The sequence below is a fragment of the Papaver somniferum genome, chromosome 2 (assembly GCF_003573695.1).
Source record: "Papaver somniferum cultivar HN1 chromosome 2, ASM357369v1, whole genome shotgun sequence".
Lineage (NCBI taxonomy): Eukaryota > Viridiplantae > Streptophyta > Magnoliopsida > Ranunculales > Papaveraceae > Papaver > Papaver somniferum.
The window spans coordinates 189680891-189693564 of NC_039359.1; the positions used below are offsets into that span (position 1 = coordinate 189680891).

Below are 12674 nucleotides of genomic sequence, written 5' to 3' on the forward strand. Positions count from 1 at the left end.
AAGGTCCCTCACTTGGGACTTGACATATGTGCCTCAACCATTTTACAAGATTATCTTCATACACGTTTCCATGAACCTAGTGATGTCCATAAGGAAGTTCAGTTGTTAGAAACCCATCCTCTGGTTGATGTGGTTTACCCAGGCTATGATATCCAGATTGACTTTGTTTTCCCACCAAATATTTTTCAACCGATTGTGGGAATGTGTAAGTTTCAGATGTGTCAGTTATTAAGTTTTGAGACTAAACCTAATTACTTTAGGAGATTAGGGTCGACACATTGTTTAAGGAAGACCACCACTCTCATTGTGGTTAGCTGTGTGAGTCAAAAATGATTGACTTTAAGGATCCACAATTATTCAGGTTAATTATGTGCTTCTAAGTTTTTACTTGAGTTTTTCCAGACTCTAATACCTGAACCGGACCTTAGCTTTGAGGAATTCCAGCGCATGAAAATATTTTATCTAGACCCTTTCATAGAGCCTGAACCTGAACCACAGCTAGATGTAGTTGTCTTAAACAGGAAACTAGACATGGGTGCGCTTTATTTGTCAATTTTCTTGGCATGTTGCAGATTCATTTTACTTGTGATAGCTCTATTTGGTTTTGATGACCCACAGATATTTCGGCTATTACTTTATGATACGAGGTGATTAATCCTTTCTTATGTCTGGCTGAAGACGTTAAACTTAGCACTTCTTGGGAGGTAACCCAGTCTCATGCAACACGGTAATATATTTCCTTATCTCTTTTGCTTCAAACGGTAACAGTTTCTCCTTGTTCATGCTTTTAATTTTATCTTTAGAACATTGAGGAAAATGTTAGATTTAAGTTTGGGGTATGGGAGAAACATTTTAGTTGCAATAAATAAACTCCAGGGCCTAGAAATTTATGCCTATTAAGGATGACACTAACCAATCTAAGTGGATGGAAGCATTTTGATTGTAGGAGTTGAGGAACCAATCTGATTAGATGGAAAATCTAAAGAGTCTATTCATAAAAGCACAGAGCTCAGGTGTTAGAAATAACATGGTAGTTTCACCATATCTCGTTGAGTCCTTTCACTTTTGTTTTTATTTTCTTTTTAAATATGTTTCTAAGTGATTTGGTGGGGCTCATGATTCAAGTTGTTACCAATGCTAGGGTGAATTAGAGTGATTGAGATACCATGAAAAAAAAAGTTGAAAAAAAAAGTTGAAAAAAAGAAAGAAAGAAATTGAGACCAGACCATTTGACCAAAATGAATAAATTCAATAAAGTCGACCACTGGTACCCTTGTATATGCCAGTTGTGTTGACCTAGAGTTAGGTTATCGATCACTGGTTCCCTTGTATATGCCAGTGTGTTGATATTAGTCAGACTAGTACCTCAATCCATTAGGATAGGTTCATTTTAGCCGAGGCCTTCAGACAGATATGGGAAACGCCGTTCACTTAGTAAACATCAAAACCATCTATGTTTTTCTCTATATCCATCTTCTTGATCTATCCATGTGATTAGTTTTGACTCCGGATATTGATGTCCATAGTGCGACTATCTGAGTAGAGCTCTGTCACTTTATATGAATTTTAGTATGCTTGAGTGCAAACACGTGTACAACAATTGGAATTTCACATCAGGGTACTTCCTCCTGTAGTCAATAAGTATGCCAACCAAGGAGATTCTTTAGTGCCTTCCAAGGTTCTGCTTAGATAGCTAGGGTCTGGAGTGTAAAGGTTTTGTGGGTGTATCTCTTGTAAGCCCTCGCGAGACTATAACCCGGCCACTAGGGCCACCTAGCGGTTTAATGGCTTATTGCATACGCTAAATGCAATCGACGATGCCTGCGACAGTGAGTTAGGATTTTATTCTCTAGATTTGATTTGCTCGGGACTATCAAATAATAAGTTTGGGAGTATTTGATGGAAACAATTTTGTGTCTGATTTGATCTCAATTGTGTGTATTGTTAGTGCTTTATTTTGCATTTATTTGATTGATTTATGCTTTTGTAGGTATTTTGGAAAAATAAGCTTTTGCGGAGAAATTGGCTCGAAAAGTGATATTTGCACCCCGGAAGGAATTACTGAAGGCATCCCAGAAGTATGTTGGAGACACCCCGAGACATGTGTTATTTACACCTTCAAATGGATAAGGGGCACTTCAGTTGATAAGGGGCATCCCAGGGCATCTACTATTGGCACACCAGACCTGGATAAGGGGAGGTCGTCCTCTTGGTTTGAATTTTTGAAATTGGCGGGAAGTTATATTTACACAGCGAACTCCCTGGATTCGATTAGTGATACTTTTAACCGGATTCGATCAATGGATTTACTTGGGATTGGTTTGTTACACCTAAACAGGGTTGACAGCTGCTTTGGCTTCGAAAATCAAGGGATATATTCGCTAATTGGGCAAAACAGAGTAGGGGATAGTTTATCGGATTTTTGGATCAGATTGGGATAGATTTAACCGGAGAATTTCTTGGATTTGGATTCGTACCGAATTATTACATCCATCCAGGGAAGGTATCAGATTTAGTCACGTAAATAGAGGGAAGGAAATTATTGATAACCGATTACACAGGGAAAGAGAGCTTCTCGGCAAAACAGTGGACCGGGATAAGTTCTATTTTTGGGAAGAAGTATTCTTCTCCTGTGAGTTTGCTTACGAGAATTTTTGAAGGAGAGTTCACGGGATTATGTCTGGAAGTCGGTTAATGATCGAAGAATTCTAGAAACATGGAGGTGATTAATATGGAAAGTACGTAGACTTAAGAGAAGATATTCTCCCTGCAGATTCGATTCTATGTTTGGGAAGTTCTGGACAGCTTCACAACGCGTAAAGCAGAGAAAAATTATGGAATTTTACGTGACTTGCACGAAAGAGAAGCCGAGACTCTGGTTGAAAGGCAGAAAGATATTTTCGGGATTTATTCGGCTGTGGTGTATATAAACACTTCTGGGATCCCCAAGGAAGGGGGTCGAGACTTGGGGTACGCTGCAGAGCTAAAATTAAAACTGCAGGAGTAGCAGCAGGAAGAAGACGAAGCCGAAGAACATAAGGCTCTAAGAGCAACTGCAGTGGTGCGATCAAAACCAAAGATCAAAGATCAAAAAAAAGACCAAAATTTGGGTTTAGTCCGTGTTGTGACGCAACGGTACATGATTAAAATTTCATCAGGCGGACTTTAAAAGTCCGCCCCATTTTCTTTTTGTAAAATTTCATCAGGCGGACTTTAAAAGTCCGCCCCATTTTTTGTAAATTTCATCAGGCGGACTTTAAAAGTCCGCCCCATTCTTTGTAACTTTCAACAGGCGGACTTTAAAAGTCCGCCTCATTTTTTTTTTTTTTTTATTTAATTAAAATTTCATCGGGCGTAATTTAAATCTCCGCCCGTTAACAAGCGTACTTTAAATTTACGCCCAGCAACAAGCGTACTTTAAATTTACGCCCGACTATATTAGAATTTGGGATTTGGTCGCGACCATATTTGGTCTGGAATTTGATCTTTGGTTGGGATTTGATCTTTACTCCGTCCCACTGTGTTACGATCTCATCCCAAATTTTTGGTTATACTCGCCCACTGTGGATGCTCTAAAGGACAGTCGTTTCTTAGGGTATTAAATTCAGAATCCTGTAACAGTCCATTAATAACAATTATCTTCAGTTTGCAACAATTTCTGTAACAGTTGAATCTGTAACAAATATATCTGTTACAGATTCGGCTGTAATACTATTTTCTTCAATAAAGCACCTATTCAGCCATGAGTTATTATTTTGAGCTTGTTTTCACCATGAAGAGCTAAAACCCAACGCTGGGACGACGGAGGAAGCCTTATTTCACAATTGTTTGGTAACTATATTTGATTTTTTTTATGACTTTTGCACTTGTTTTAATTGATTTATGATTTTTTTTGATTAGTTGTGATTTTTTCTGATAGCGTATGCTTAGTCTAAGAACTCTTGATGCGCTATGCTTATGATTTATATCTAATTCTTTATAAAATCTACTTTTGGCAAAGAAAGGAGTCGACAAAAGAGCTAGAATTGTTATGAGTCATTATATGAACCAATTGAATGTGATTAATGGTGGAAACCCGAGTTCCAGTTCTCTCGATAAATTGTGACAATATTTTCTAGTATTTTCTATTTTTAAAGTCTAAAATCAATCTTTACAAGTCTTTGAACGAACTTTTACTACCACTTTACAACATCAATTTAAAATCACATCAATGAGTTGGTCTCTGAAGAGACTGAATCCGCAGATTAACGGAACCCAGTAATCTAAATCTTATTTTCAAAAAAAAAAATTTAAAAATTAAAATTAAAAAAATGAAGTATCTCTTTTATAGGAGTATTTCCCATTTTCCCATCCAAAACCATATCCGGATTTGTATGGTTGTTGTTTTCTTTCTTAATTATTAAAACAGCCGATATTGTTTCCCTAGATTTCCTTACCAAATACCACTTACTGTTCTTGTCCTAATACCACCAAATTTTTCAACAGGTTCCAGAACTTTCTAGCCCTTTCCTTGCCGAAAACAGCCAATAGGAATCAAAATAAAATAAATCTTTCTCAATTAGCTCCAGAACTTTCGGTCACAGAACCACAGACTTCACTTATTTAAATCTTTACACTCTCACCGTCCCTCAATTTCTGTTTCTAAAAAAATTATCTGAATATTTTGCAACAGTCTTAACTACCTTTCCTAAAATAGCAGTGATCCAATTCTTGTATCTTTTCAGTGATTTCTCAGCATTTTACTCAAAAATGAGTTCAAATTTTCTATAATCTCTTCTGTTATGTCATTTTTTCTTTCTTAGTTCTATGTTTCAATTAAAACCCAGTTCTGTTCATACTTCGTTATTTCATAGTAATCATGATTACATCCTAGTTTCATATTCAATGTTTTTAAAATTGTTCGATATTTTCGCTCGTAACCTATTAGATTAAAGGTCTGTAACATATTTGCTCATAACCTATTCAATCGTTCTACACCAACCTAATTACCAATAATCCAATTTTATCTCTCAAATAAGAAATTTACTGAGATCTTAAGTATGGACCCTGTGAAAAAAGAGTTTACTGGAATCAGCTTAATTTCTTATGCTGATGATGGTCATCAACAATCTATGATTCCAGCTCCTCAACCACTTGAAGGTTTACATGATCCAGGTCCTCCACCATTTCTAACCAAAACATATGAAATGGTGGATAATCCAAGTACAGATCATATAGTTTCTTGGAGCAGAACAGGAAATACTTTTGTAGTTTGGGATCCTCATACATTCTCCATGGAACTTCTTCCTAGATGCTTCAAGCACAACAATTTCTCCAGCTTTGTTAGACAGCTCAATACTTACGTAAGTCTCATTTTCCTTTTATTGATCTTTATATTTTTACCTTATCTGAATGTAAGAATGATGGTTTTTGATGCTAGTAATTGAAATCTGCAATTTTGATTGACCAATTGAGTAGAATATTTCACACAATTGAGTAGAATATATCACATGTACATGATAAAATAAAATAGACCGGAAATGCTTCTTGTTTCCGGTAGAAATCAGCTTTTATCTCAACCATGTGACATATAAAGCTCCAACCATAAACCAGTGTTGTACGGCATGGGATATTCTTATATTCTTAGAAGAAAACAATAACCACTGTTCCAGTAATCAGTGATTCAGAGTGTCTAGAGATTATTTTAGTCTAGCTGTAGAAATTTTACATTTAAGAAAGCTGCAATCTTGAAAGAATTGTACTTTTTGTTTTTTGAGCAATCAGTAGTGTTCTTATAAATTTGAGTTAACTTGGTTTAGGGCTTTAGAAAGGTTGATCCTGATAGATGGGAATTTGCAAATGAGGAGTTTCTTAGAGGGCATAAACATCTTCTTAAGAACATTAGGAGGAGGAAGGCAACATCTGTGTCTCCTCTTCAACAGCAAAATTTGGGGGCTTGTGTTGAAGTTGGACGGTTTGGACTAGATGGAGAAATCAACAGATTGAGAAGAGACAAGCAAGTTTTAATGGGGGAATTGGTGAAGCTAAGGCAGCAACAGCAGAACACTAAAGAATATCTTCAGGCGATGGAGCAAAGGCTTCAAGGAACAGAGGCAAAGCAACAACAGATGATGAATTTCTTGGCGAGAGCAATGCAGAACCCAGCTTTTATCCAGCAATTGGTGGATCAGAAAGACAAAAGGAAGGAACTTCAGGAAGCAATTACTAAGAAAAGAAGAAGACAAATTGATCAAGGGACTAGTAACCTTGGAATAGGAGTATCTATCCACAGTTACGGAGAAGATGCTATCAAAACTGAGCAACATAATTTTGGGTTTGCAGTCTCTGAGCTGGAGACACTTGCCTCGGAGATGCAAGGATATAATCAAGGTGGAACGGAGCAAGGAGAAGCACAAAGAGAGGAAGAGGCAGCTTGGAAACCTGATGACGTGGTATTGGATAACAATTTTTGGGAAGAATTGTTGAATGAGAAAATTGGGGAAGAGAACTTTGAAGGAACAGAAGATGAAGATGTAAGCGTGTTGGCCGATCAACTAGGTTACTTGGGTTCCAGCCCGCAGTGAACAAAGGGAGTTGGCAATTCGCATGGATGATCTCACTTGCGTGTGGTAGCTGCTGCATTTATTGGTTAGATTAGTCATTGTTTTACTGAATTTGGTCGTACGAATCTGGAAAAAGTTGAGAAATGTGGTTTTGCACTCTGCTGACAGGAGGCATCAAAGATCAATTCAAATGGCAAAAAGACGGGAACATAGAAGTGTATCCTTGGAAATTAACTTGTTTATTACTGACCCTTAACAAAGTCATTTTATTAATTATTTTGGTTGCCTCTCTCTTCTTTATCTTAGCAGATTACCGACATTGCTTGGAAGAGTTCAAACAAATCCTGGATTTGTTTTATAATGTTGTAGGTTTCCTCAGTTCCACTTTCCTTTTCCTTTTTAAATTGGTCAGAACAATCCAAGGTCTCTTATATATAACACGTTTGTTTGGTCTTTGATAGCATGTTTGTAGTTGTAGATTTCTTAGCAGCAGAAAGCTGAAATTAGAGAGAAGAGATGGGTTTGAAGCTGAGGAAGATGTTAATCTTGTGTTGAAGACATCTTGTAGGTGTTGGTGTTCCTCTTGTGAAGCATTTTTATGAAGACCAAGAGAGAGGAGGATGTAAATGTGTAGGTGTAAAGAGTTCGTTGTGGGGTTTCGGTCGTTTTCATGGGTTCTTGGGGTGTTCAATTTCATGGGGTCTTGGGGTGTTGGATATGTAAAATTTCATACTAAGCAAAAACCTATAACCGTTGTTTGGTTGAGCTTTTAAATGATCTTGACTTCTGGCTCATGGTTAAGTTGTAATTTGCATTCCGCTGGTGCTTTGTCAACAGATAAGAAGTAACTTTAGGTTTACGCATTATCGAATAACTTCTTTACTTTTGCACGTCTTTTGGTTTCCAGATATTACCTTCTATTATAATTACCTGTCGAGTTTTTTTTTTTCTGAGGAGAAAGTTTAAAATTGTATAAATGAAAAAAAAGTAAAACGACCAAAAAGGCCCCCGTTTTGAGTTACGGATTACAAAGTATTATGCTCTATCAATCAAAACTTTCCAATGGGTTATGAGATCTTTGAAGTTATATCCCCGGAACCATTTTTCTTCACCGCCCCATTGGTGATTACTCTTTATATTCTAGGTAGCTTGTTTGCCATTACCATTACCATTCTGTTTCTTTCCTCCCAAATTGATCACTATGGCAAAAATGAGAATAGGCCTTTTTTTTTGAACCTGAAAGTATGAATTTAATTAAGAATGAAATGTTATAAAGTTTGTTTCTTCCTGCATTTCGGCAGAAATCTTTTGCGGAGGTTCTAGCAACCATACGCTACTCAGACACTCTACTCTAGCAAGTTTGGATAAAGAATTCGCAACCTTATTTTTCTCTTTGGGCACATAAACACAGTTCCAAGAATTAAACCTTCTAAAAAGAACTTTAATATCTAGAATTAAATTACGAAGTCTCCAATCAATGTTGAAAGATGTTGTTATTAATTGCACCCACCACAATCTTTGAGTCCATCTCGAAAACTACTTGCTGCATATCCCTTTCCTCTGCCCATTTTGTTGCTTCCCATAACGCTTTCCTTTCAGCATGTTCCGCACTTGACAGCCTCATTAGGTAGATACATTTTGAGCCCCTTTGTGTACCTGCAAAATCACGTATTATTAATCTGATTCCTCCTGATTGATTAGAATGCAAATAAGAGCCATCAATATTAATTTTAAAGAATCCTCTTTGAGGAGAAGACCAATGCAGATTTCCTCTTGGTTGCACAGTAGGTGCAGTGATTAAGACTGATGGCATTGTTTCATATTCATCAATCTCTTTTTTGCGTCTTTGAATCACAATCTCTGGAGTATTATGTGAATTATTGAAAGCCTTCTCACATCTAGCAGACCAAATACACCAAGCAATAATGGAAATTTTACAAAGTAAACTCTCATCAACCTGGTGAACCATGAGTTTATCATACCAATCACACAACCAATCCTTCAAGGAGACATCATTAGTTGTATGAATATCCACAACTTCAAACCATATTAATTTGGAGAAAGAACAACCTAGAATACTATGAGCAAGTGTTTCAAGATCTTGTGCACAGAAAGGGCAAGAAAAATCTCCATCTTGAATGACATTTTGAAGTTCATCTCTTTTGGGAAGTATGTCTTGAATACATTTCCAAGTGAAGTGTTTTATTCTTGGTAGAATCTTTAGTTTCCAGAGCTTCTTGTAAATTCTTTGCATTCTTTGACCTAGAGTTTCATTAGCAATCTTTTCCTCAACCATTTTCATGTAGGTTGATTTAACTGTGAAGCTTTCATTCTTTTCAAGCAACCAAACCAACTTATCTTTGAAGATATGATGGATAGAGAGTTTCTGAATGAGACTTGCAGTAGAGTCTTCAAAAAGTATCATCTTCACATAATCTCCAAGTAGATTTATCCAGTAAATATCGATTTAATACTTCAAGATCCCTAAAACCTAGACCACCTTCCTCTTTAGGTTTATTGACATGTCTGAAAGAAATGTAATGCTTGCCTTTGTAATTCTTTTTATTTCTCCAGAACATTTGCTGTCTTGAATTCATTGTAAAAATAGTACTATCAGGCAGTTTAAAAGTTGTCATATGATGCACATGAATTGCATTAGTGACATTTATTTATCATGACAGATCTGCCAGCTTCATATAAGTTGATACCAGCCTATCTTGAAAACCTTGTATCCATTTTTTGAATAAGAGTTGAAAAAGGAATTGTTTTGTTTCTTCCAACAAAGAAAGGCATACCTAGATATTTTTCCTCAAAGATGTTTAGTTTTATGACTTGAAGAAGACCACTTATAAGCTGACAAGTTGAGGGAGATGTATTGTTACTGAAGTAGACAACTGACTTGTGAAAATTGATTAGTTGACCTGAGCAAGCACTGAAGTCTTCTATAGCATGAAGTAAATTATTAGTCTGAGTTTGATTTGCTTTGCAGAATAAAAGGCAATCATCTGAAAAAAGAAGATGATTGATTTTTGGGGCAGATCTGGAGATTTTCATACCTGTTATATGATTTCTTTTTTCTTGCTGATTCAATTGTCTTGAGAAAGCTTCCATAGCAAATATAAAAAGATAAGAGGAAAGAGGATCCCCTTGTCTTATGCCTCTTGTTGGTTTAAGAGCTTGTGAAGGAGATCCATTGATCATAACTTCAATTTGAGTTGTACTTATGCATCGCATGATAAGATGACAAAACTTTTGACAGAAACCAAACTTACTCAGAACTTCAATGAGAAAAGTCCATTCTAGTCTGTCAAATGCTTTTGACATGTCCATCTTTAGAGCTAAATGACCAGTTCTTCCCTTTTTATTTTTCATAGCTTTAACTAACTCTTGAACTAAGCATATGTTCTCAGATATTAACCTGCCTGGCACATAAGCAGACTACATAGGAGAAATAATGTTAATCATATGTTTTTTGAGTCTTAAAGCAATGATCTTTGAAATAAACTTGTAAATTGTGTTGCACAAACCTATGGGCCTGAAATCCTCTGGCTTGTGAGCTGTAGAAGTCTTAGGAATTAAGCAAACTCTGGTGAAGTTAAGCTTCTTGAGAAGAAATCCAAAAGTAAAGAAAGCTTTAACAGTGTTGCAAACATCTTATTTAAGTATCTTCCATTGGGATTGATAAAATCCTGGTGGAAAACCATCAGGTCCAGGTGAAGTCCAAGGTTCTATAGTCATTAAAGCTTGATGTATCTCTAGCTTAGTATGAATGGCTACTAATTCAACATTATCTTGTTCTGAGATGCAAGATGATATGTGCTGGAGAAAAACTGAACTGACTGAAGGATTTGAAGTTGAGCTAATGTTCTTGAAGTGAGATACCAAGAGACTCTCTATTGAACTTCTATCTTGGCACCATGAGCCATCTGCTGCTTGCAAGGAGTCAATTTTGTTTCTGATTCTTATTTGATTTTCTCTAATATGGAAGTACTTTGAGTATTTATCCATGTCATTATAGAAGTGATCCCTGGATTTCTGCCTGTTATACCTAGATTGAATTTCGTTAAGTGCATCAATCTCTTTCTCCAACCTTAAAACATCAGCAATATTAGAACCTTGAACATCAGTTTCTTGTAGATGAGACAATTCTTGTTGAAGACTAGTAACTTTTGAATTAATTTCTCCAAAAATATTTTTACTCCACTGAGATAAGATATGTCTAGTATTAGACAGTTTATCAAAGAAGATGAAAGCTGCAGAACCTGTTTTGTTAGAGTTCCAAGCATTCATAATAGTATCTCTACAAGAATTATTTTGTAACCAATGTTTAAAGAATTTCCAGTTCTTACCTGATTGACTAGGCTTGTTGTACATGGTTAAAATAATAGGCAGATGATCAGAACCTTTTTGAGTTAAGTGCAATAGTTTGGAATCTGGATAACTAAGTGTCCATTCACTATTAACTAGAGCCCTATCTAGTCTAGATTTTATTCTGCCAGTTCCATGACTATTACTAGTCCCGGTGAAAGGATTTCTACTAAAACCTAAGTCATGAAGATCAGACTCTCTAAAACTTTCTAAGACTTCAGGAGTAGTGAACTCAGTGTTTGTGTTTCTTTCAGAGTCATTCATAGTGATATTAATATCTCCTAAAAGGACCCATGGAATGTTAACTAAGGTACTCAATCTTTTAATATAGTCCCACTGAGCAGGTTGTTCATTTGTATAAGAAGTGCCATATAGACAAGAAAGGAACCATTCTCCTTTACTAGGATCATTCTTAACAAGAGCATGAAACATATTGCTAGAAGAATTTAGGATTTCTAGAGTGAAACCATCTTTCCATAGAAGAATAATACCACCTGCCTGACCCACAAAGGGAACATAAGATTTATTGGGTAATATTAAGCCATTAGTAAGATTTAAAATTCTATTATCATTTATCTTAGTTTCAGACAAGAAGATGATATCTGGAGAGTGGATATTGTTTAAATGCATAAGATGATCTCTGGTTTCCTTTCCTAAAAAACCATGACAATTCCAGCTTAAAATTTTCATTTTTAAGGAAAACTGAGGATGAGAAAACTTGATACTCAAGTTATGTAAAGGGTTTAGTACGGAAGCAAATAATGCAGAATTTAAAGTCTTCAAATTAATATCTCTAAGATGCAATAAATTAGAAGGTAAGAATTTAATGAGCAGCAAAAAGCAATTTTTTTGAGATGAAGTTTGATTATCAGATTATTTGAGGCCTCATTCATCTCATGGGAGTTCTCCCCTGCTCTTTTTTCTCCTTCTTCAATGAGATCATGCTCCATATCATAATTTTCATTGGAGGATGGCGTAGTCCCGGTATTACTTTCTACGATATCATTAGAGTCTTCTGTTCTGGATCTCTTATTGTTTCTTATTTCTCCTTCTTCGATCCGATTCTCTTGTTGAGATTCTTCCTCCACTTTTTTACGACTAGCTTCACAGATTCTCTCTAGCAAGAGATCAATGTCATCACAAATATCTACTTCATAAGCTGATGCAAGTTCATGCAGATAGTTTATATATTGATCATTTGTAAACCTTATAATCATTAGTTCATGAGCTACATTGGAGCATTCATCTTCATTGTGGTCGATAACATAACATTTTGGACAGAGTTTATGGGGTTGTTTTTCCCAATGAAATCTAATCCAAGTAACTCCTCCAACAGCAGTATTCCACCAACCTCCCCTGTGAAGTGGTTTAGAGAGGTCGATTTTGACTCTAGCATAAATGATAGTGCCAAAAGTAGGTCTGCAGTCTTCAGTATTTGTAAAGATTTTCTCACCTAACTCTTCAATGGCTTCATTCACAACTTCAACAGAGTGATGTTCTGGTAAGAGATTTTTGAACTGCAAGTCCCATTCTTGATACTTGAAAACCCAATCTTTAGCAGGAATAGCAGCATCATATTTTTTTAATTTAAGATGACATTTTTTAACATTCCAAGGACCTTTTTTGAGAATATCATTCATTGCTTCAACTGAGAAAAACTTGAACAAGAATAAGTTTCTGTCAATAGCACGTACATCCTTGACTCTGAAACGATTCCGTAATATGATAACCCCTTTTCTAAGTGTATCAGTTTCAACTGGATCT

At 36.0% G+C, this 12674-nt stretch overlaps 2 protein-coding genes across 4 annotated transcripts; one reads left to right on the forward strand and one right to left on the reverse strand.

Annotated features, from left to right (window-relative positions):
* Positions 1–4430: 4430 nt before the first annotated feature.
* Positions 4431–7401, forward strand: LOC113350051 (heat stress transcription factor A-2b-like). 3 transcript variants are annotated; one of them, XR_003360583.1, is made up of 3 exons: positions 4431–5342; positions 5799–6627; positions 6711–7401. XR_003360583.1 is itself a non-coding variant. In XM_026594122.1 (2 exons), exons 1-2 carry the CDS (start codon positions 5040–5042, stop codon positions 6561–6563), a joined length of 1068 nt encoding a protein of 355 aa, XP_026449907.1. In that variant the 5' UTR covers positions 4433–5039; the 3' UTR covers positions 6564–7401. The 3 variants fall into 3 exon arrangements, 1 of the variants encoding a protein (XP_026449907.1); XR_003360582.1 differs by having other exon boundaries at positions 4433–5342; positions 5799–6907; positions 7004–7401; XM_026594122.1 differs by having other exon boundaries at positions 4433–5342; positions 5799–7401.
* Positions 7402–10196: 2795 nt separating this feature from the next.
* On the reverse strand, positions 10197–11600 carry LOC113352521. The gene has a single exon (XM_026596332.1). It carries the CDS (start codon positions 11598–11600, stop codon positions 10197–10199), a length of 1404 nt encoding a protein of 467 aa, XP_026452117.1.
* Between the last annotated feature and the right edge of the window lie 1074 nt (positions 11601–12674).